The following is a 25,144-nucleotide window of genomic DNA, read 5'->3' as shown; positions in this document are numbered from 1 at the left end:
GGATTATAAAACTTTCATAGCATAGAGCAATTAGAAGGAGATCTTCCCTTCAATTTTGCTCACTTCAAACTTCGATACAACATGCTCCCTTCGGTGGAAGAATTCTCTTCATGAATTTAAATGAGCCTAGAGGTTTTCACAGGGGCTTTGAGGATAGATTCCACCTCTGAAAATAATCCAGTTTTTTAAGACCTTTTAAAAGCACAATATTTAAAACATGCTGTGAAGTCGAAGCAGATGCTTACTGTGCCTTCGCTGTGAACCCCAGCGGTGAGAGTTGAAAAGTGTTAGGGGCAGGTTGGAGCTTGTTCCTGTTATCCCTGGAGATTTGGCTCACAGAGGAGCACAATGTTCGTAGTCAAGATACTTCTTCTGATTGGGTGTGTGTGTGTGTGTGAGCTCTTGTGTTCTGTGCCTGTCAGTTTTTTCTTTTTCTTTTCAGTATTACTCAGAATCAAGGTAGTGCAACAAAGTAAGGTCAAGGGTTGGAATCCGGCCACAATGAAATGATAGAGAAACTAAAATAGAAAGGGAAAGTCCCAACAATATCCAGGGACTTTCTTAGTTTTAGTGTGTGCCTCAACTATTTGAAACCAAAACAGAAAGCTTAGAGGAATTTCATTTTTCCTTTTTTATTATGTTTTATTGCCTTTCGGTTTTGATTTTCTGCCAAGCTTTAGTGTTGTGTATTCTGCTCCACTATGTCCTTACTTTTAACATTATTTACTAATGTGTTCCCTTTCTATATATCTCCTCCAGACGATGATGTCGATTTGGAGGCCCTGGTGAATGATATGAACTCTTCGCTGGAGAGCCTGTACTCCACCTGCAGTGGTCAGCAGACAGAGTCAACCCCACTACTGCACAATGGACAGACCTCTTCCTCACACCAACAGCACCATCACAATCACGTGCAACACAACCAGCCTCGGCAGGGTCAACACTCACTTGCTCTAAGCCACATCTCCCCAGAGCCGCCCTCCTCTTCTTCGTCGTCTGCAGACTCCCCACAATCCAGCCTCAGGCGGTCACAACCCATGCACATCCTCGCTGTCAGGTACGTGCTTCTGGAGTAAACGCAGGTATACATTTTCTTAATATTTATTTGCCCACTTTTACAGCTAATAGTTGGATTGGTTGCCTAGCAGGCACCAGACTACTTTGATGAACAGATCTAAATTTGAATGCAAGAAAATGTACGTACATTCTTTTTGTCTGCAGAACGGCATAGTGAGTGTCCTTCAAAGCACCATAGCTAAAAACCAGCATCATAGAATAATAAGGTGCTTCCACATGAATGTTGGTATGACACGAACAGGGTCTGTCAATCAGGTTTTGAAAGACAAAGTGCTCTTGAGCAAGACATACATTTTCCTTGCATCCAACGGTTTCATACCTAAACTTGTGTTGCTTTTGATGCAACAGAAACACTTGTGATAATAAGTGCAAAAATGTTTTGTCCTTGAAACTTGACAAAAAAGTGTAACGCGATTTTTAGCTAAGTTTTTATTTCATGTAAAGCAGCCAATAAACAATTTATCAAACTAAATGAATTGGTTATTCATATGGAACCAATCAATTAATTATAATAAACATATTAAATAATAAATAATATTAAATTGGCTCAGCCTTTGTTGAATGTATTTTTTCATAAATCTTTCCTCAGGAAAGTGTTTGCTCTCCTCAGGTGTTTCACAGTGACATCAAACGCATCTCAGGCGCCATTAGAATTAAAGACGCTTGGAGCTAACCATGCACATATACCAGCAGTTAAAAATGTAATTAAGACTTCAAACATGCACTCAGAAGTATGGCACCAAACTTAAAGCTAACTCCTTCCAGCTTCATACATCCTCTCACTCCACACTATCATTCCTCTCCACCTTCCCAATAATTGGGCATAACGTTTCCTCCCCGCTCCAAGTCTGTAGCCTTTGAATGACCCGTTCCTCCTTGTCACTCCCTCTTTGTCTCAAACTACACCAGTAGGAGGAGAAAGGTAAAAAATCTCATTTATTTGAGTATCAAGTACAAATGTCTCTCTCAATTTGAAGAATACTAACCCATTTTCTCCCTAAGGCTGTTATTGTATGCGTTGAAAAGTAGGATTGCTCACTCACACTCACACACTAAGTCCCCATAAGTATGGATGGATGCATGCGTTTAGTGCACACAAACACAAAGGCATCCACAGCAGAGCTGGTGTCAGCTCCTATTATTCGCCTTTGGAGTATATGAGAGGAACAGAGGAGGGCTGATCAGGTAATGGTGTCTTCTGTCTTATGAGCTCTCTCTCTCTTTCAAACACACACACACTCAGGCTCTGAAGTTCTTATTATTCAGGGCTGACCTCCGAATAACCCTGTTCTCAAGCTCAGATGGGACAACATCAAAAGGCCCGTTCCCTTTTGAACTCGCTGCTTTCTACAGAGAGACAGTTTGACGGAGAAAGAGACTAAGAGAAAAGCGTCTTCCACAGTGATTCTCTGAGCTAGCTGTCTAGATAGAATTTTACAAACTTGCTTGAGTGAATCCTTAAAAAGTTAGGGTTGGATCAGCTGTCAAAGTTAGATCAGCTGTCAAATCCTCCTTCCTCTCCCAGGCTGTGAGCTTTACTGTACTGTATGTGCCTAATTTAAAAACTGATTTAAAGTGATGTCGTGATTTAATATTGATGTGTGATGAATATTGCAGGAAATTAGCAGGCACACTGCGGGGGTCAGTGATTTCCACTTGCTGGGAGACAGTCATTATGGGTAGATCAGATGGAAACAGACATGAGCCTGGATACTGCACAGCAAAGCTTTATTTATTCCGGCGCTCTCTTGCGCACATATTTCACATGTGTCAGCGGCTCTCATTTCAAAGTTCTCCCATCTCACTTTTCGGGAGGGCTGTTTTAGGTCACAACCCTAAACTTCCGTTCATCGTTTTATTAGTGAACACACGCTAATGCTAAAAGTATGTTTGAACACGGTATCAACGTCCCTCTGTGTTGTGTCCATCAGGAGGTTGCAGGAACAGGAGCAGCAGCTGAGGACGTCCTCTCTCCCTGCCATCCCGAACCCCTTCCCCGAGCTCTGCAGTCCAACCAGCTCCCCAGAACTCAGCCCCGGCTCTCTACCTCCAGGAGAACCCTCCATTGGCATATATGTAAGTCCAACCCCACTAAAACACGCTGTAGAAACTTTTCAGAAACTTTCCAGGAATTAATTAAGGTTTAATTTTCCCAGCAGGCCTCTTTTGGGTTTCATATTTTACAAGGCGTTATAATATGGTGTGGTTGAACTTGATACTAGACACTGTTTTCATACAATATGGGAGACCATGTCAGAATAACAGGATGTGAGACATTAGCGGATTTGCTTATATAACTGAGACTGGTGATTCAAGATATTTGTTTTGAACTATGCTGTATTTGAATAATGTAAATCAGCTGTGTTTATTAGTCAAGTGTGTTGGACTAAGCGTTTAGGAATGTTCCACGCTCTACATCTGCCCCATGTTTTGCTCATCCGAAGCATGCTGATTGCTTGCATGTGATAGCGTGGTGCTGCTGTGTGTGTGTGTGTGTGTGTGTGTGTGTGTGTGTGTGTGTGTGTGTGTGTGTGTGTGTGTGTGTGTGTGTGTGTGTGTGTGTGTGTCAGTGTGTGTGTGTCAGTGTGTGTGTGTCAGTGTGTACCTGCACACATGGCTGCATTTCTGTGAGCCTGTTTGCATTTGTGAGTTCATGTGTTGATAAAGATTTAGAGACTGGTCTGTCTATTCCTGGAAGTCGGAGTCCCCCATCGTCACTGCTAATGATCTTCACATGGGGCCAGCCTATGCTGCTTACAGTAACATACCATGTTACGGTAATGTGAGGGCGGACTACTTCTCATAAATACTCTCCCTGACTGTGATCCTGGCCTGTTCTGGTCATGGCTGTTATGGTGCGAGATCAGAAAGCAGTTCCAGTTAAGTCTGACTTTAATACGACTTACTAAGTCAGCACATAAATGACAAGATGAAGAGATAAATCCCTCGCATCCAGTAAATGCTTTAAGAGATGGGAAGTTGTGGCTCTGAATTACCAGAGTATTTCAAGATTAGAAATAACTTAAGTCTTCATGAGCTAAGGTATTTATTTCTCTGTGGGAATGTCACAGGCTTGAATCACAAGCTGTGGCACACATTCAACACTGGATGGTAAATCTCAGTTCATACGATGAAAAGGTCAAAGATGAATACCTTACTAAAGGGTTATGAGTTCTGCACTGAATTATTAGCTGTTACATAACTTTGACTCTATATAAGTAAAAAAGGCGTGTCTGGTAAATATTCCGAAACCAATTTATTTGGCTGGGTGACCTGTTCGGGGCGGGAATATTGTTGGTTTTTGAATTCCCAGACGGCTCGTTAAGAGTGCATTTTAAACCAGGAAGTGGAGTGGGGGATTAAAGGAGGTGCAGGGGAGTTGGAGATTAGCAGTGGAGGTAAAGTATTTCTGTGCTGTTCGTGCCCCTGAAGGGACTACTAGATCTGTTTATTGACATGCACATTTTAACCTCACATAAAAATGATAATTTATTGTTCTCCCTGGATTACTTTGAATGTAACATTTACGGTTTATTTTTGGCTTTTGAGGGGAGAACTCAAATGTACGTGAACCCACACTCCATTACTTTCCATAATATAATGAGATTGTTTGCACAATTTTTGGGGATTTGAGTTTGAATAAGTTATTTGTTTTATCAGCCATATTAGAGAATAGGAATTCACGTGAAGTGTAACAAGGGTGTTTCCCATCTGTTGATACACTGACATATGCTCAGAATGTACTCAAATCTACACATGGCTGCAAAGGTATACCGTTGCTGAAAAAACTAAGTTTGAATCCGTTTTGTATGGCATGGACTACCAAACTTTCGCAACATAAACGATGATTAAGAGAAAGAGCCGTGGAAAATGTAATTCTCTTTGTGTGTTCTCTTTGCACACCCTGTGTTCACACTCATGTAAAGTTTTGTGAGTGTGCTGTGCATTCAGCCACAATGTATATGATGTTCTTGTTTTTTAGAGGCATGTTTGTCTCTGTGAGGTCTTTAAGCTATTTACAGCATTGGCTCTGTCTATCCATTGTTGATGGAAATGGAAAGAATGTCTCACTGTGGTTGTTCTTCAGTGGAAATTCAATTCAGCACCTTTTTTTCTCATCACAGACATGTGCATTTGGGTCCAGCCCCTGAGGCATGTAGAACAGTGGTAACACTGCTTTCTTGCAAACACATATTCCTCCCTTCAGGGGTTGGTGGTGGTCTGTTTAGTTTAACAAGTGAGTTGGTGAGCAGGTCAATCATTCACCGTCCACCCACAGTGAAAGACCTCTAAATCATGACAGTTGTTCCCAATGTGCTCTGTTTTGTGCTGATTATCATCCGTTCACATCTGTCATTGTCTGTCTGTCTTTATTTAGCCCTCTCCCTGCCCTCAAATCCTCCAGCCAGCCTGCTGGTGAGGAGTTTCTCTGTTTAGTTTACAGAACTCTCCAACCCCCAGGCACTTTCTGACTCTCATACCTCTGTCCCTCTGTTCCTCCTTACCTCACTCCTTGGCCTCTGTGCAGGAGACATGAGGACGCAGCGCTGGGCTGTCAGGAATCTCTGGGCAAGCTGTTTGACATGGCCATACGACTCCCAATTACCTCACTTTCCTCTCGCTCCTGTCTTTTCCCATTTCCCCTCCTTCTCCCAGTTTGTCCTTTAGCTGTACATTCCTAAAGGGGAAACTCTGTAATACAGAAAAAGTTTGCCCAGTGATTTGAAATAAATATAAACAAATGGTAGTGCAATGTTATGTAATGCAGTTCTGCCGAGTGCCAAAGTTATTATTTGAGCTGTTCTGAAGTGCATCATCAATGATGTATCAAAGATACAAGGATCATCAGAGTATACGCAATTACCGGTAGTTAATTTTGGAGTTGCAGGATGATTAAGAACATTGAACAAGGAAGCTGCCATGAACACTGGCACTAGTCCATTGTGTTATGTGTGAAAGTGTGCACAGATGGGCAATATCCTTCAAAATACTGACTTCCTGTGCCCACTAAAGGATTACTACAAACTAAATATGGGCTTAATTTCTAAAACTCCATACATTCCATATAGAGCCAACTGGTATTACAACCAAGCTACACTTAAAAAGATTCTCCTAGCTTGGCCTGTGTAATCCATGTCGTGCAATGGAAAAACCTATAAGAAGCCCTGAATGCAAGGCAGTTATAGCTAGTATATCCATTAATTTTCTCAGTCTAGTTCCTTGACAGTCTGTCCTCAGTGGTGCAATAGAGAGTGCTGTTGTTTACTTACTTGGACACTCTGTTCCCATAGCTTACCCCAGTCATTCTAGTATGGGAACACGGATTTGATCACTGGGTTGCCAGATTTGAAGGATTTACTGTACTTGGACTGGAAGCCCTGTAGCTCACTGTGCTCAATGGTATGGCCGGATCCCCACAACCCTGTCTCTGCCTCTCCAGTCTGTGTTTCATTATCTTTATATTGGTCCGCCTATCTCTGTGTCTCTTGGACTGTATTTCAGTGTGTATCTCTCTGTCTTTCACAAATGTTCCTCAGTCATCCGTCGACCCTTTGTCCTTTAACTCCAAAGGTTTAGTTCAGTCAACATTTCTGTTGATCTTAGGAAGTGCACAGTGTCCTGTCATAAATTAGCTCACTAGAATACTTATTCACACATTATGAAGTAAGACGCCTAAAATAGAGCCTGGTGCCAGACGAGCAGTGCACGAAGGTTGGTTTGGCACTAATCGTGTTAGCAAATGAGCCGCTTCTGCTCCGTGCCAGCATCGTGTCTTGTTTCATAATAACGTCCTACTGCTTTCTATATCTTCTGTTTGAGAATAACAAAATTATTAATCTTCAGGAGGAGACAGCTAAGTACATTGCATACAATGTTTAGGGTAATTCCAATATTGCATGCGTGTTTTCAAATTTTAAGAAATGATTAAGTTATATTGCATCTATTTATGGCATTAGATTGAATGAAGGGAGCAACACGTGCGGCATATATTCAGTATGTGATGATAGTTATACTGCTATATTTGCATTGACTCTGTGCTTCTCCCATTCATGTTGTGAAACAAATAAATATACACATGTGCTGCACACACTTACTTTAGATCACATTTAAACATGTGGAATACATTTTTAGACGCCTACACACAGCCTTACATATTTGTTTTTGCTATAATGGTAACAGCTGTAGTTCATTTTTCTTTGTTAACTGTATTTTAAATGTGTTTTTTGCAAAGGGATATTACTTGTTGAGTTGTACTTAGTTTCCTTTTCTGTCTTTTTTATAGTCTGAATGTATTCTCTGAATCTGCTGATCTACAGTATCCCTGAAGGCATCATTAACATTTTGCTCTAAGGAAGATACTTATCAGTTATTCACCTCATCTCACTTTTCCTCACCTCCCTTTCTCTCTGGATGACTGCTACTCCAGGCGACTTCAAAGCTGTGACACCTACTCATCTCAAAAGTTTCACAGTATCAAGTTAACATTTAGATAATGAGCTGATGTTGTTATCTGCCTCCTTATAAGCGTGAATAAGAAATCATGCGTCCTGTGTTTCAATGTGCTGAAATTCATTACTCTTAGGTTCCCCTCACACTGCACATGTAGTACGCTTTGTATAAAAAGTAGGACTACTTGCTTTTTTCATTAACTCACTATGGACCGGACCAAGCAACAAAGATATCGTGGTGCAGTAAAGGACACCATCATTTCTCCCAATGCATCTTTGCGCCGTTCAAGCGGCTGAAAATACTCTAAAATATGATAATTGTGACTTCTAATGTGCTGCAGAATATCAATGTTGCATACACTCTTACTTATAGCCCCTCAGCAGCTGGAAAAAGTTGGTGAAGCATGAAGTCGCCAAACTATTACATTAGATATTTTCAAATCATTCCTAGTTAATGTATGCTTCCCACCCACAGTGTGAAAAATGCGAGTTATTCTCTTAAAATGTATATTAAACCCGCAGCAGTCATCCTCATCATCCTCAAAAGTCACTCCAAAGTTATATGGCAAACAACGGCTTATTTTCACATGAGAGAACAACATGCAGACGCAGAGCAACTTTAGCATTTTGATGAGTGTGTACACTTGATGAATATGAGTTTAATAATCACTTTTTTGCTCTATTTTGGTTTTCTACCATCATGTGAGAAACAAACACATTCAGTTTTTCTAGCTGCTAAAAAGTGACGTCACTGTATTTCCAAGTAACACCTGAAGGTTGAGTAAAATATGAACCTTCTAAACTTAAAGCAGCCCTTCAAGTTGCTGGAAAGAAGGCGATAGGATTCAAACAAGAAACACCCGGTATATAAATGATGGGCATCAATCCACCCCTCCTCTCTCTCAGAATCATGGCATTCCTTGGCTGCCTCCTTCCTCAATGCTGGAAATACTCCGGGTCAAAGGGCAGATCTTTCCACTGTAAACGGAAAAGCAGATTGGAATGCTGTCGATTCCCAAACTGTTGGCCCCGGTGTGTGGGAACGTCTGTGGGCGTGTGCACGAGCGTGTGTATTGAAAAGTAAGGGTGTGTTTGTGAAGCGGTCTAGTTTTGTGTGTGTGGAAGCGTGATCTTAATGTATGCATGTGTGTCTTTACAAGCACGTGTGTGCATCTGTCATAGCTTTAGGCAGTTTGTTTATGTGTGTGTGTTCTGCTTCTCATTGTAGCACTGATGTGTTCAGCAGGCCGCACTGTGCTGAGATCAAAGGTGACGCAGCGCCAGAAATCTGCTGGGTCACTCTTCGTGCAGCCGGCGTACTTTTAAAAGGATCTTAAAGTGAAACACAGAACACACAGACACTATTGCGTAATCACAGCAGCTAGTCACGTTAATATGTTTTGTATGCAAGTGTGTGTGTGTAATTTGCAATGTTTATGCCACTGGGATTGTTTATGTAATTGTGATCATTTGTAACTGATGGGAATATAAATAATGCACTCAAACTGAATGTTTTATTGAGCTTGTGCATGCATGCACCCATGTGTGTATATTTGATCCATGCCTGCCTGCTGGCCTCCGTGTTCCTAATATTATATCTAGTCTCTGAAACCATACACACACAAGGCATTTACACACACACAACTCTCTCCCTCACACAAACGCAAACAGACAACACTTTCATGTTATTTGATACTCTTTGTTGCAGAGGTAAAGCGAGCATGCAGGCAGCACAGTGACCCTTTGTCAGCACACACATGTCCCTGCTCTCTTTCTCCTTCTCAAGCAGACTCATGCATCTCACCATATGCACACATTGCATTGAGTGACTTGAGAGGATTTGCAGCATTGGGTGCTGTGAAATACAAATAGTTTGACTGCTGTTGAGCAAATGTTACCTGGAGAAGAGAAAGGCAGATTGTGGTCAAGTCTGGAACATCTCATGTGTCACGGACATATTTATCCCCTGTTGCTAAATGGAAACATGCCTCGGCCTGCCACTGCCACACATTCACACACAAACAGACACACACATACAGATGGCCTGCTGTTGAATATTAAGGTAGGGCATAATTAGCCTGAGTAGTGGTTCAGTTTGGATAACTAGGACTTTAAAGTTGGCAAAGGACTAAGCCACTTGGGAAAAGATTACCATCGCATAGTTCATGCATAAAGACGTTTGTGGTTAAGGGGAATTTGTTTTCTTATAGGAATTTATTTAGTTGCGGACTCTTGAAGAAGTATCCTTTATACATAGACACAAATTGTTGGTTTCCTATTATATGATGACTTAATTTACACCCTTCCTATGAGTAAAATGGGTCAGTTTAATTGCGACTAAGCTTTCTGCAGCTAACATCCTCGCCTAGTCTGTACCAGAAAATGGCATGTGTTAAACACCATATGATGGCTCCGGGCCAATGAAAAAGCATCAGTTTATAAGAATAAAAACAAAGCTGTAAATGCATAAAAACCTATGTTGGCACTTCTAACATACTCAACAATTGGTTTCTAACAGGCATGGTAAAGTGCATTTTGCTCTAGGCTGCTACATAATACAAGCACAGAGGAAGCATTGAGACATTAAAAAGACATTGCCGCATATAAGAGCAAATACAGCCTTACATAAATATTAAACATCATCTGCCATACATTTCCCTTCAAGAATAACCATGTTTTAAATTAAGGACAAGACAAAGTATTGGATTGCAGTGAACTAAGCTATTCAAAAATATTGGCCATGTCAGGCACTGTGTCTTTGCGACTCAACTAACAACAACGCATGGCGCAGCATGAGAAAAAAATAGCGAGAAACAATTAAATCTAGCTAGTTAACTTCAGCTAACTTTAGTCGCCAAGAATGCCCGTCTCTTGTCCATCCTCTGCAATGAGATGGGCGCTCACTTCCAACAGCTGCTGCTGCACTCCGAGGTCCAGTGGCTGTCCCGGGGCAAGGTCCTCACTCGCTTGTGTGATTTGCGCGAGGAAGTTCTCATGAGTACATGAGCTGGGTTGTAATGTTGGCCTATCTGTCCGATATCTTTGACCGGATAAAAGTGTTTATTCCTGTCTACATTGCATCCCCGCATCATCCGCATGTGCTCATCAAAGACGCAGACTCATTGTTCCCACTAAAGTAGGGGTGAGTGTAATAAGGAGGCAAAGTTGACGTTCAGTGTATTGCCGGGAGCATATAAGAATTTATCCACGATGTTGAAAATGTTAAAAATGTTTAAAACATTGAGATAAAAAGGTTTTAAAAAGTTATTGTTTAATGTTTTAAGGAGGTGACGCTAGTCAGCCAATCAAATCGGTGCAGTCAGTGAGTCAGCACGGTAGATTCAAACCATAGACTGTATATATAAAGATTCAAACACACACACAGAGACGAGACAAGAGGAGAGAAACAGTCAGAGTCATTTCAAATGGCGTGCTCAAAAAAAGAGAAAGGTACAGACTGCGAAAACAGAGCATTTAACAACATTTTCTCTTACTGGACCTCTTTGAAATGCAATTGAATACCCCTGCATTATAGCAACAACAACAATAATAATAATAATAGCAATAATAATTTGGAGGGGGGCGCGGCTGTTCTTATGTTCTCTGAGGGGAGGCTCACCTTCCCACACTTTGAAAACCCCTGCTCTAGATATCAACGTACATCAGGTCGTTTTAACCCAGCATCAAATGATGTCATCACAGCTCATGTATTAGTTATAGATGAATGAGGGAATCCTTTTCAGAGCCTTTTCAATTGTTCAATGAGGTAATGGTATGAAAGTACCAGCCTTGAATATAAAAAAATTGTTAATTATTAATATCCTACGTAATTCATTTCTGTATTGAATTCAGCTAAATAAATGTCTTCCATAGGAACCTGAATGGACCACCCAGATACAGGCCATGATGCACCTTTAATGGTCCATCCCTCACTCTGTGTCCCAGAAGGCAGGCAGTGTAAGATTAGAAGCCACAATTTTCACCCGGCTAATAGAGCAGGATCCCATTACTCCTGCAGCTAATGGGGATCCCTGATGGCGTAAGCTCTCTCCTCCATCTCTGTATTTGAGATGCTCAGAGTATCAGGTGTGTGTTATTTTGCATTTAGCTACCCTGGGCAAACCACTGACAATGCAAAACAATATTGATTTAAAAACTCTTTGGCCCATTAGGTAAGCCTGACAAACTTTGCTCACATGTTTTTTGGCAACACAAGTGACCCCTTTTCGAGCACCAGATTGTGAGTTTGCCCACCAATATGTGCGTGAATATTGGATATAGGTGTATACGCATGCGTTAAGGTAAATGTGTGCCCATGTGTTTCACAAAGAGAGCAATGTGTTGCTGCCTGTAGGCATTTCATCTGGCCAAAGCTGAACAGAGCTGCTGGACTCATGTAGGTCATGGAGACTGCATCTCCCTCTCTCTATCCCCCTCTTTCTCGGGAAAGTAGGACAGCTCGGATTTCTGAGGCTGCTGCTGCGAAAGATGGGAAGAAAGAGGCAAAAAAGAAGAATAGAGAATGAAGAATTTAAAAGCTGTTAAAAAAAGTGATATTTAGATTTATGAATGTATGGCTCACCCAGGACTTAACACAGCAAAATATATATTATCTGCTGTTAAAATGTTCACCCTTTTTATAACTTTGATAGTGCTTTTGTGTTGATATTATATCAAGAGAAAGTTCACGGTAATAATCAAAAGAGTCAGAAGACAAATGGGAAAATAATTATTCTATTTTCCTGCTTAAACATGTTTTTTCTACTTGCTTAAATATTATAAAACATCAGTATCACGGACGTGCCATTTTTTATTTGAGGCCTAAAAACAGGGCACACATAAAAGGAGGAGAATATACAGTAATGATGTTACAGATGTACCTTTTGACAATTAGTCTTCAAAGTGCTGATATTGAATTACTGTTTTTTATAGCCTAAACAGGATTTTGGAGACCTGATACAAAGAGCTCAGATAATGGGATTTGTTTTAGAGGAAAGAAAGGGGGAGAGAGAGACAGACACAACTGTGGCGCTGTGATCTTGGCATCTCAAGAGGATACTCTGTGTTGTTTGGGACAGTTTGTACGGATCTGAGGCACATACTGTTTTTCCTTTGAATGAGAAATGATTGTTTGTAGTTGACTGTAGACTCATGTGACACAAGGACCTGTAGAGGTTTTTCACTTCATAAAAATGTTTCTTTCTCTTCATCTTATTGGTTTTACCTCTAATATTGATATAATTGAATAAATAGCTTAATTATCACATCATTATTACAATGGTTTACTTATGAGTACATTGATATTTTTCTGCAATCTGAACGTTTTAAATAAAGTATAACATGTACATTTAAGCAATACAATATATCTTGTAGTTCGGTAGTTTTGGTCAACTTGCCGTACAACCAGTGGACTACTTCCAGTGTATTGCCAAGATCATGCCACTGATTTCCTCCTTTGTTTGCCCAATCACATTTCCCCTGCCCCATGCTTCTGCCCCCCTGCTGTAATTGGACAATGGCTCCAAATCAGGAAAGGACATTTGCCGCCTGGGGTTTCCTGGCAATCGCCCCTGGTACACAATTAAGCATCCGCCCCCACTTTTACTCCTGTTGGTAAAATATTTGGATCCATGCGGGATGTTTCTCAGCAGGTAGTCTCAATATATGGGGAAGAGATTGTTCTTGCATCATCTTAACCCTGTCTAGATGGCCTTTGAGAAGTGTGTGTACACTCTGCATGTGCACATTTAAATAACAAGGATATGTATAACATTTTAATAAATAGTGATCCTTTGAAATTAAAATGATACATGAATAAGTTAGAAAGATAACAGTCCAGCTGTGGAGGGATGACTGAGCAAAGTTCTTGATGTGGTTTTTCTAGATTCGAGAACATTGAAAATGGAAGTTGAGAAAAGCTAGATAAGTTGGAGCATAGACTTTTGAGAAAAAAAAGAAATAGCGGTATTTTCCAAGAAGCATACTTTGCCCTATAAAACCAAACCAGACATTTAACCTCACATCTAGCATAAAAATCGACTGTTACTCTTAATATATGCATACATTATTTGTTGTGGCTTTGCCAAAAGTCTGTCTTAAAATATCCTGACCTGCATTTCTAATTGAATTTGACCTTGCTCAGCTCAAATAACTTTGAATCTTCGATGAGTCTTAAAACCCTGAGTCATTGTTAAGACTCCATTATTTACAGACTGAGCAGCTCTGTGGGATAACTATCTCCCCAATACACAGCGTATGGTTTGATGCATGGCTACACAGTGGCAGTGATGGCAGTCTGCCACCATACATGACTTTGTATTGTCAGTGTGCTCTGGGAGTCTTTACCTCCTATGCTTCTCTCTCTCTCTCTCTCTCTCTCTCTCTCTATACCATTCCTCCCTTCCTCTCTGCCCCCTCGCCCCCCTCTGTCCCCTGCCTACTAAATCCCTTTCTGCCTTCTTTTGCTTCGCTGAGCCCAGATAGGCCTCAATGTCTTGGGACTTAATTTGACACGGTAATTGGATGACAAGGGACAGTTCACCGTCTCTTCCTCATGAGTCAGCAGAGTTTTCTTGGCTAGTGCCTCCCACCACTGCTGACTACAGGCGCTGAGTTGGGACGGCCAATTGTCCGAGGCCAATTCAGGTTTTTGTGTCTCCATCTCATCATCCGGACATCAGTTTCCAAGGGCGGGCGAGACCACACACAGCACCACATTACAGTCTGATGGGCTTTATAGAAAGTACTTGTTAATGGGAATATGCAGCAGGGGTGGGTCGTGTGAGCCAAATCAGCTTTTCAATGGCTACAGTTCTTTTTTGGCAACACCAATAGGGATTTAGTCGGACATAGACAGAGCAGATATAGCTAAATGTTGAAACTGGAGCGGTTTGTCTAGGCAAGACTGATGACCTCCAAAAAGCAAGCCCATTGTAATCCTCTACTTAGAAAGACAAGTAGATAGTTGTGCAATGGAACTGTGAGGCCTTGGCAAAGCATAGGCGGAAATGAAAATGTGAATAAGAAATGTAAACATTTACGTAGATTTTCCAATTAACTGATAGCTCAAATTTCCTTGTGAGCTGTTTCTATTAGAGTAATCAACAATGTACTGTTTCTCAACTCCATTTTCATTTGTATTTAAAAAAACTAAACAACAACTATTTAATCCTGATTTATCCTGATTTCTGCTTGTACAATCAAGTTTCTCTCCAGGGACCAATCGATTTAATTTCAGTATGCTCAAAATATTAAGAATGCTGCTACCAACAAACCTTTTAATCAGATATTGAGGTTATAAATGGTTATGGTTCATTTGAGGGCTGTGGTTTGGTTGGGGGTAGGCCATAGTTGTACACAGCCTAAAGGCTAAATTAAGAACAAGAATGTTAATAATATTACGCACTGGGGTGAAAATATTATCTTTGTTGCTACGATATTTAAGGTAGAGTTCGAAAACAGGTTAGAATTTACATATGCATAGTTTGTGAAAGGCAATAGGGCTCGACAGTAACGGTTGCCAGGTTGCCATTGGCAACCATTCAGAAACAATGTCAACCACTTCTTGGCCTAGTTTTTAAGATAAAGAAACAAGGACAGCAAACAGCTAAATGTGCACCCCAAAACAGATAAATGTTAATTATTTGTTGTATTAAGACTGAGTGATATTTAATTATTGTTGTGACCAGTCGGAACCTGATACTTAAGTTGCACGTGCATTGGTGTGATTACAGAGCCAGAAAGTGATGCACGTTTACTCGCGTGCGTGGTGCGTCGTGTGTTTGTTTTACAACAAATGGCGAAGCAAATTAAAGGTGACCTATCATGCAAAATGCACTTTTGTACGTCGTTTATACATGAATATGTGTCCCCGGTGTTCCAGGGAACTCACCAAGTGTTAGAAAACACAACCCTCTCTATTTTCCTCCATACCCAAATCTCTTAAAAAGGGGCTGCAACGGATCTGATACAGACTGATCCAGATTCGAACACTTCTTTGACGTCACAGAAGTAGCGCTACGGCTACGGCCAACTCCACCAATCAGGAGGAGACAGCCACGGACAATGTCGTTCGAAAGCGCTGGAGACGCTGTAGTACATATGCCAGGCCTGTAGATGGTGTTGTTCTCTCAGAATCAGCCCATGCAAAGAATGTTAAATTGAGCGAAATGAGGAATGGCTAAAATGCATGATCTGTTTGGTATTTTGAAAAGTAAAAAGTATAAATATGCCTTATATAGGTATGGTCCTACACCATATTATTCAAATAGCATGATAGGTCCACTTTAAGTTGTTTGACTGTGGGGTAAAAAGTTCGGCCAACCCGTCAGCATCTCAAAAGAATGTTCAAAGTGATTCAACTAATAAAGCCCAAACGAAAACCAAAGAGGAATGTTGTTCATTCACTTCCGGTAAAAGTTCCTTCAAAATAAGAGTCCCGATCTTATTACTACCAAAATAAAAGTGCAAAACGAAAGTTTACCATAGGAAAATATTGGCATACACATATAATAACTTCTATAAAAAGGTAACACATTTTAAATATAGTTGCACATATTAAAGGTAATTTACAGCATTAATAATTAATATCTAATTCTTAAATGTGAATGGTTTTCATTTATTTAACATTAGAAATGTATTAGTCTGGCCAATGACAGAACCACAATCAAGACTTCAATGCTGAAGGGCCAATGGATCTATGGTGGGGATCAGCATAAAGGTCAAGAAAACCCACATTTGAAAGGGAGACAACAGATGACCAAGGAACTAGTGACTTGCTCAATTCATTTGTGGATCTGTGAAGAACATGACAACAGCTGCACTACTGGTGTTTTGTATACCAGCAATTGAGGGTGGACAAGTTTACTACCACTTAGGTTTCAAATAATTGTGTTAATTGCTTATTGTAAAGCCTTTGAACATTATTTTGTGTCACATTTTCATTATTAAGTTGATGTATAACTGTATAGTATCTTAATTATTTAAAATAAAGGTGACTAAAAATGGCAACCGTATTTTCAGTTTTGGCAACCTAAAGCTGATGCCTGGTTGCCACTTTTAAAAGTTAGCATTGAGCCCTAATACCTGAGTTTTTTTTTTCCACATGATGCTTGATCACTAACTTTCTTCCTGTTATTCTGGTTTAACTGGTTCAAAAACATTGCCCGCATTAAATGGATCCTGATGTGTGCGCAGGATTCTATATGCCTAATGGTTAATAGTAATTTGTGTGTGTGTGTGTGTGTGTGTGTGTGTGTGTGTGTGTGTGTGTGTGTGCGTGTGTGTTCATTCTCTCCCTGGGGGATTACATCACAGGGCAGTTATCAGACCTGAGTCATCAGAGAGGTTGAGAGGCCCTGTTCCTCTCTGCGCCTCCATCTAAATGAAGACACACTTCAGCACATTGGAGATAAAGACTTTCTTTCTTTCTACTTTTTATCTTGTTTAATTTCTATATGACTAGTGCTCTTATTACAACTAGTTTTCTTTATTACTGAGCTGACCTGTTCTCTTGTCCAATACAGTTCATTGTACTGTCGGCCCTGTATAAGTCTTATAACGATTAATAAAGTAAAACTACTACTTACTCCTTTGTATGCAACATTATAATATACAGTTCATGATCAGGGTCTTTCTTTCATTTTCTATTTCTCTTTCTTTTTACTTCGTTCTTTCTTTCATTTTCAATTTCTCTTTCTTTTTTACTTCTTTCTTTCTTTCATTTTCTATTTCTCTTTATGTTTCTTTCTTTTTTCTTTCTTCTTCTCTCTTTTACAATATATTATCTTACTTAAAGGTGGGGTAGGTAATTCACTTCAGAAACACTTTTTGTTATATTCCATGGAATGCTCTTAACATCCCGATAGCAATGAATATATTAAATGCTTTGACAATAAATACATAAAAAATACATAAAAAATGTAATCTGTGGAAGCCGTAGTACTGTAAAAAGCACGACCAATCATCTGAGCTGGCCCGGCTAAAGTAACTGGATGGCCTACCTGCCTGTCAGCCTTCCATCTGTGCACAAACTTATCTCGTGCCCTCATTGGTCATGTGCGCGTTCGTGTGTGTTGGAGGAGGGGCTCTGCAAGGAAGTCTGATGGAAGGCGCAGATTTTCTTCGGCTGTGTACTTTCAAATTCTAGCGCACTCGAGCTGGTTTCTCCATTCTTACCTACCCTGCCTTTAATGTACCTCGTATTTTTACTAACAAAAATATCCTTTGCCTTTAAGTAGAAGACCAAGAACTAGAGTAGGCCAGTTAAAATGGTTCACTCAGCTCTCATCTCTGTCTGCTTTCTCATTCCTTCCTCTCACGAGGCAGTCTTATGATTTTGCCACACAGCAAGATACGAGTTCCACAGCTAATGAAAGATCAGTTCCCATCTAAATCCATCTACACTTAGTCATTGGCCTTATCCATGTACACTCTCAGCTGATCAGTATCTCTGAGTGTCACAGTTGAGGTGTTTCTAATAATGTCTCAAAGAGATACTTTTCTGCTGATTCATGCTGCTCCTGGCAGACGCTACTTTTCCTTTCCGCTTCCTACACTCTGTCCTGATGTGCATCTCCACTAGCTCAGCCTCCTTGTGTTTCTTATCACCATACTTGCACTGAGTTTTGTTCATAACTTGCAACAAGTTATTCTTACTGTATCTCCTTTTTACACAAAGCCTTACCTCTGATAGGGGATAACATTTGACATGTGTGCAAAGATCTGACTGTCCCTGTTCACTTAAGACGAGGATGGAAAGTATAAGTCTCTACTCATCCATCAAATGAAACAGGACTTCGCTTGGACATGGCAGACAGTGGGGGTGTCCATGTGTATCTTTATCTCCTATGATTATGTATTTTTTCACAAACCCTTTTCAGTTTTTTCAAATATCGAATACTCAGTTCTCCCTGCACTTTACTGCGAGTGCATTATGTGACTTTCGGTTCATTTTGTCTCCATGATCCCACTTCTGTTTGCAGTGTTAATCTGACTAATAAGTAAGAGCTGCCATTCCAGTGACAAGATGATGATCCCTCACTGGCTTACAACTTGCAAACCCCGCCACACTGAACCCGTAATGCTAGACTTTTTGGGCTTGAAACTTCACTTTGGATATAACACAACAGTTTTGGCAAAACAAACGTTTGACCCCACCTCTGGATTATGATAATCCTGCAGACATTTTCTTGAATAGAAACCTGTCATAATAAAGCCAGGCCAGGTCATACAACGTGTTTTGATTAATATGCATCAATGGAAAACATGACAGTGTCCAGAATGCCCCAAAACAACTATGACAAAACATAAATTGTGGGGATGACAATCCCATCGTCATCAATCATCAAAAGATTTCCAAAACCTTCTGACAATTCAACTTTATGTTAAAAGGGTTAAGGGTTATCCCTGTTGAGCAACTGTGAAAACATGTATTGCAGCATTTGTGATGTGTGCAGCCTTCCTGGGGCTTTCCCCTCCGGCTGACTAACTGTGACGTACACTTGGGTGTGCGTCTGTGTGAGTGTAGTGGCAGGAGGGGGGTGGGTGGGAGAGACAGACAGCTGTGCAGGCCAGATCTGTAGTTAACAGTAGGAAGCATTCACACTACACATTCTGCTGCAGTGTGTCACCAGACAGTCTTTCTCTTTCCCTCTTGCTGCTGCTTCCCACTCTTTTCCCTTCACTTTTCTCATCTTCCTGTTTCTCCCTATCCCATACACACACTCACATGTGTGACTGTGTGTGTGACACACACACACACACACACACACACACACACACACACACACACACACACACACACACACACACACACACACACTTTTGTCTCTCTTTCCCCTCCCCCAGCTACAGACTCCCCCTTTCCCTTCCTTCATCCCTCCCCAAAGTTTCCCGCTATAGTAAATGAAGTAGTATCTCTTTGACTGCTACCACTTTTACCACTACTTCCTCCTTCCTTCTGTGGGACTGTGCTCATTCCTGGATTACACCTCACCCACACATGTACAAATACTCTTCCTTCTTCCGAAAAAAAATAGGAAAACCAAGAAAAAGTTGCTTCAACGACAGAGTAAAGCTGTTCTCGCTTCTCCCAGACGGGGTGTGTCAAGGCTTTTGTCTCTCAGATGCCGTATTAAATATCAGAGTTAAAAGGAGGGCTGGGGGGGGTCTGTGTGAGTGTGCATGTGCAAAGGTCTTCAGGTTTTTTGTTCTTTAGTGAGAAAGAATGTTGGCACGAAGCTTGCCACCAGGGGAGGAGAAGAAGGTCTGAGTGCTCAAGTGCTGCTCCAGGTTTGTTTCATTTCATTTGCTCTGTAATGAGTCTTGTTACTGCTGTAAGAGGCAGAGAGATCTGACTGGGGAGTTCAAAGTTAAGCCACAGGGAGGGAGGGAAGGAGGGAGGAAGGGAGGGAGAGGAAAAGAGAAGCATGGAAGAGAAAGAAAAAACCTACTAGCCCTCACTTGAAAACTTCTGAACATTTTGGAGACAAGAAGTGCAACAAAGAGAAACTTTTTTACTCCTTAATTTCTCCTTTCTTTCTCTTCCTGCTCCTCCTCCTCACTGCCCCGCACCCTTCTCAAATGAAAACTCTCGCTCAGAGCTCTGCACAGAAACTGAAGCAGAGAAGCTTGCAAGAGGTCTGAAAAAGTTGGCTCTGCCTGTCCATGACTGTGCGTCTGTGTGTCTGCTGGAGTGTGTGCGCCTCTCAGAGTGTGTGTGTGTGTGTGTGTGTGTGTGTGTGTGTGTGTGTGTGTGTGTGTGTGTGTGTGTGTGTGTGTGTGTGTGTGTGTGTGTGTGTGTGTGTGTGTGTGTGTGTGTGTGTGTGTGTGTGTGTGTGTCTAGGTCTGTGTGGGAATGATTACATCAGCCTGCTGCTGCCTTATGATTGGTTGGTGAGCGTGTGGTTTGATTCAGTGTGCCTCGGAACCCGTGGCTGAGGCTGTAACCCTTTGTGAGGGGGAGAGAGAGAGAGAGAGAGAGAGAGAGAGAGGGAGGGAGGGAGGGAGGGAGAGAGAGAGAGAGAAAAAGAAAGATAGTTGTCAGACTCAACCGGCACTGGAAGCACTGTACCTGCTGCCATCCAATCACTGACTGTCTCTGTGTCTGTCTTGTGAGCTGCAGCTTTAGGTCACACAGACAGTTTTTTTTTTTGAAAGACAGAGCCGGCGGCCTACATAGACTGAAGGACTGTCTGCAGGCTATGTGACAGGTAGCACAACTGTCATCTGTCGCCACTGTATCTCTGGAGGACACAGGGCTACACAACTGAACGGATTTTGTATTAGTGACTGTGAGTGTGACTGTTTGTATATGTGTGTGTGTGTGTGGGGAGCCAGGCTCACTCCAAAAATGCCTTCGTGTTCCCCGGACTGCTGCCTATTGCGGGCCGAGGTAAGACCGCTCTCTTTCTGTGTCTCTTATCTCTCCCTGTGTGTCTCTGCCTTTCCTTGCCTCCTTCTCTCTTTCCATTTCTCTTTGAAGTACTGCCAGGGGCGAGACATGGAATGTGTAAATACATTAAAGGCTGAAGACAATTTGTCTTTTTTCGAGATGTGAGCAGAGCAGTTTAAATAAGGCGTCAAATAGGACAGCGGTTTTGAATGATTGAGGCTCCTTTGCCTCTCTTCTTGAACATGTTGGATATGTTAGGAGCCTCAGGCCTGGTTTGTACAAACTGTGAGGCTACAGGCTTCTTCTTTGCCCTCCAAGGGAAAAGAATTTCTTTGTAATGTCATATATTATGTGGGAATTATACATGACATGCGTAGGATTAGTAGGCTGGATTCCTGTGTAGGCTAACAAGGCTGGATTTATCTGCAGGTTAGGGAGGCTGTTTGTGTTTTCTGTGGGACATGGGATTATATAGTTTTCTTTTGAAAAGCAAAGATAAGGAAATTAAGGAATATTTACCACTTTAAATTTGTTATGGGAAATATAATTCCTTGATGTTTTCTTGATCTCCAACAAGTCAAGGCTCCCAGTATATAAAATAATATATCTGGATGTAAATTGATGTCTCTTACACGGATGAGATCTTAGAGTGTAACCTACTCCGAGCCTGATGCACTGTTGCTATACAGTTTATCAGTGTACAGGTCAGTAGTTGCTAAATATGTATCTGAGTATGTATTGAGTCAGTATTATTAATGTAAACTGAAATAAAAATGATTGTAATTCCTGGATTGGATTAATACTGGCTCAAAATATATACCTGTGTTTATGAAGTTGGAAGAAAGAAACACTTTTCCAATAAGCTATAATTAGAAACACCATGCTAACTTCCTCTTAAGCTACAGTACAGTATCCATTCAGTGTAGACTGCCCTTCTTTGTGTTTACAAGGGCAGACGCTTGTTATGCACTGCACTTTATTTGCTTCTATATTACACCAACAAGTTGCTATAAGAACTGCTTGCCTGTGATTTCTAACACCACAATTGCTACATAGTTTTGAATGTCTGTCCTTTTCTATTGTGTGCTATAATTACAGGCCTGTGTATTCTATATTGTATGGGACGCTATATGATAAATACTGTGCTAGTGTTTGAAGAAAATTGCTGGCTTCACCCACCTATTAGGCCGAGTGTTCAAAAAATGGTTTGTGTTAAATGACTTTATCGCAAGTTCCTTCTGGGGTTACCATAACAATGTAAATTCAAACCATCTCATGCTAAATGTATCCTTGACAGATGTAACAGTTTATTAATCTTAAGCTTCATTTCCCTCACATCAAGGACATCCTTATAACTGGTTTGACAGCATTCTTGTCCTTTTTTAAGATTTCATTTTTGAAACACCTCCGTCTCTAGTTTACCAGACTTCCTTGAAATGATCCCTCTTAATGTAAGTTAACTCAAATTATTTTTTCTCCTCCTAGATTGTGAAGATCTTCAGTGAAGACGGCATGGGTAAAGTGGTGGAGATCCCAGCGGACATGACAGCCAGGGACCTGTGCCAGCTCCTGGTTTATAAAAGCCATTGTGTGGACGACAACAGTTGGGCACTTGTTGAACACCACCCGCTGCTAGGACTAGGTAAGGGGCAGAGCCCTGCTGGCTCAAATACACACACACACACACACACACACACACACACACACACACACACACACACACACACACACACACACACACACACGCACACAAAGAACATGGACAAACTCTCACAAACCCACACAGCACATCATGGATTTTTGGGTGGGCTGAGACATGCAATACAATCACTGACTTACACAGGTGCACTCACATAAATGTATGCATGTCTGCATACTTGGGAAGACAGGCGCATATTCTCACGCAGGCATGTTTTCAAGCACGAGTGCATGCACATGCTTTACAGAAAATGCGCAGAGCCATAATGTCCAGTGATCTAATCATGTCTAACACAATGGCTGTGTAAAAGGTCAATGGAGTAGTGCTTTATTAAGCATACAAGGAAGGGAAACAGTTTCTTGTGGAAAAATCCGAGACAAATATTGAGCTGCTTGTCATTAAAAAATATGTAGGTTAAACGTCAAATCTGCCTGTGCAGAGGATAAAATTATGAAGGTGGACGAGGCATTGCACATGGGTTCAGGGTTGCACGGATGATTTTCTGACTTAATATTTAGGAGAACATTTTAGTTGAGTAAAGTGAATATGACGTGCAAGCTGCCTGAGTTGAGTGTTGCCTATCCAGTCTCTGGCTCCGGTGTATAATATGCTTGAAGCAGCATGAACAATTATGTTAATTAATTATCTATTTCCAAAAGTTATTGCTCTGGCACAATTTCCATACGTGGAGAAAGCCTTTCCTACAGAGGTGGAAGAAGTACTCAGACTGTGTACTTAAGTAAAAGAAGCAGTACCAGAGTGTTGGACTACAATAAATGTAGTGGAGTAAAAGTACATGATTTACCACTGAGTTGTAGTGGAGTAGAAATAAAAAGTACCAAAACATTGAAATACTCAAGTAAAGGTAATCATTTAGGGTTATGCATCAGGAGATGCATTACTGATAAAACGATGCAACTGATGAACATAGTATCAAAACCTTTGGCTGACTTGTGCCTTTTTCAGTGTCAGAGTTGGTGTAATGCTATCGATCCAGTTCTATAAATGACACTGCAGAGAGGTGATGGAAAAGATTGATGGAGAGTTTAAAAGGCCATGTTTCAAGTCAAAGTTTCTTCAGACCAAGAGCAACAATACCACCATCACCACTCTCCTTAAAATAGAAGCCCTCAGTGCATCAGACACAGACCTCATGACTAATGCAGCATAATAAGATCAAAGCCATGATACTCAGGAAGGAGGAACCGTTTTCTATGCAGAACATTTCATTTGATTATACAGATTTAGTTGTTGCATTTTAGTTGGCCTGACATTAGCACTGGGTAGAAAGTTACACAGTAGATTCTTCATGGATTCAGGAATACTGTTTGATATTTGAGAAAGTGGAGGCGCTCACTGAGCTTGGTGTCTTTGTACCAGCTTGTAAGGAAAAGTAGTCTTAAAAACCCTTGATCAATCCCTAGAGTAGAGCATCTTTTTTATGTGTTGCTTCATTACCACGGAAGAGTGTTTTGCGTTTCTGTCGGGCTGATTTTGTATTAGACTTGGCAGTATAACTGTACGTTGGAAAAGCTGTGGTCAGCTGAACGTTAGAAAACCCAACCTCCCCCTGAGGAGAGGGCGATTATAAAGCACTTATGGAAGACAAGTTGAGCCTGTGCTCATGTCTTTACAGTTTAACAGATGTGGGAGAGGAGGGGGTGTAGCTTTATTTAGAGCAGTTTTCCTGTTACTGTACATGCTGTAGGAAGAGACATGGTGGAAAAAAGTGGAATTCTGCTGTCACGACTAACATAATTTTCTTGCCTGATGTGCTGTCACCTCAGGAAACTTTTTGAAAATATATTTGCATTATTCAAAGTGCAGGTCCTAACACTCTCGCCTAATATTTCACCATCCATCATGATCTGATTACATTTCTCATCAATGCTGCCAAAAGGATGCTGCCAAACACAGTTGCCGGGGCTTGTTGTAAATGACATCACTTTTGGCTCTGAGTAATCTTATTCTATTATAGCCCTCCTTCTATTCCGGGGCACCTGCTCTGCACCCGTATTCTTGCCGTATTTGATGTTCAGGAGTTTCAGAAGATGGGATGTGATAAAGCAACAGTGTGCTGACTGTTCAATTTCAAAAGGTTATCCATTTGCATTGAGTTTGTGTCCACAACAAAATTATCAAAAACGTCTAAAAATTATGCTCATTACACAATTTGTAGTGTCTTTGTAAATGTCAAATTCTATTTAATGGTATTTTCTAACCCTTTGTGCATTGAATGCATTGTATGGCATATTATTTACCATTCTAAGATATTCCAAGTTACTTTAACTGTGGTGGTTGCATTTTGGTTAACCTATTTATTTGTCTAGTACTGATGTTTTTATTCTAGTAGTGTGTATACTGTACAGTATGTTCACGGAGCCACCTAAAAGATAACAGTTGTCGTAAGTTAAATGAATCTTCTGAATCATAGTTGATATCAACAAACTGTATCTGCTGACATGCTGTATCTTCTCAAAGATATTTGTATAGTTATGCAGTTTGTGAAAGTACTGCTTGTGTATG

The 25,144-nt window shown here is 40.9% G+C and overlaps 1 protein-coding gene across 2 annotated transcripts in view; it reads left to right on the top strand.

The window, feature by feature from the left end:
- LOC104961436 (growth factor receptor-bound protein 10-like) overlaps positions 1–25,144 on the top strand; it is a 49,763-nt gene that overhangs the window by 12,233 nt on the left and 12,386 nt on the right. For both annotated transcript variants that reach the window (XM_010789735.1, XM_010789734.1), the window contains exons 3-5: positions 760–1,057; positions 3,009–3,153; positions 22,405–22,561. In XM_010789735.1, coding sequence (XP_010788037.1) covers positions 760–1,057; positions 3,009–3,153; positions 22,405–22,561 — 600 coding nt within the window. The remainder of the gene's footprint in view (positions 1–759; positions 1,058–3,008; positions 3,154–22,404; positions 22,562–25,144) is intronic.

Source organism: Notothenia coriiceps, unplaced genomic scaffold (genome assembly GCF_000735185.1).
Source record: "Notothenia coriiceps isolate Sejong01 unplaced genomic scaffold, NC01 NC01_scaffold00033293, whole genome shotgun sequence".
Classification (NCBI taxonomy): domain Eukaryota; kingdom Metazoa; phylum Chordata; class Actinopteri; order Perciformes; family Nototheniidae; genus Notothenia; species Notothenia coriiceps.
The sequence above is the reverse complement of the archived record's forward strand: the minus strand, read 5'-3'. Positions and strand labels throughout refer to the sequence as shown.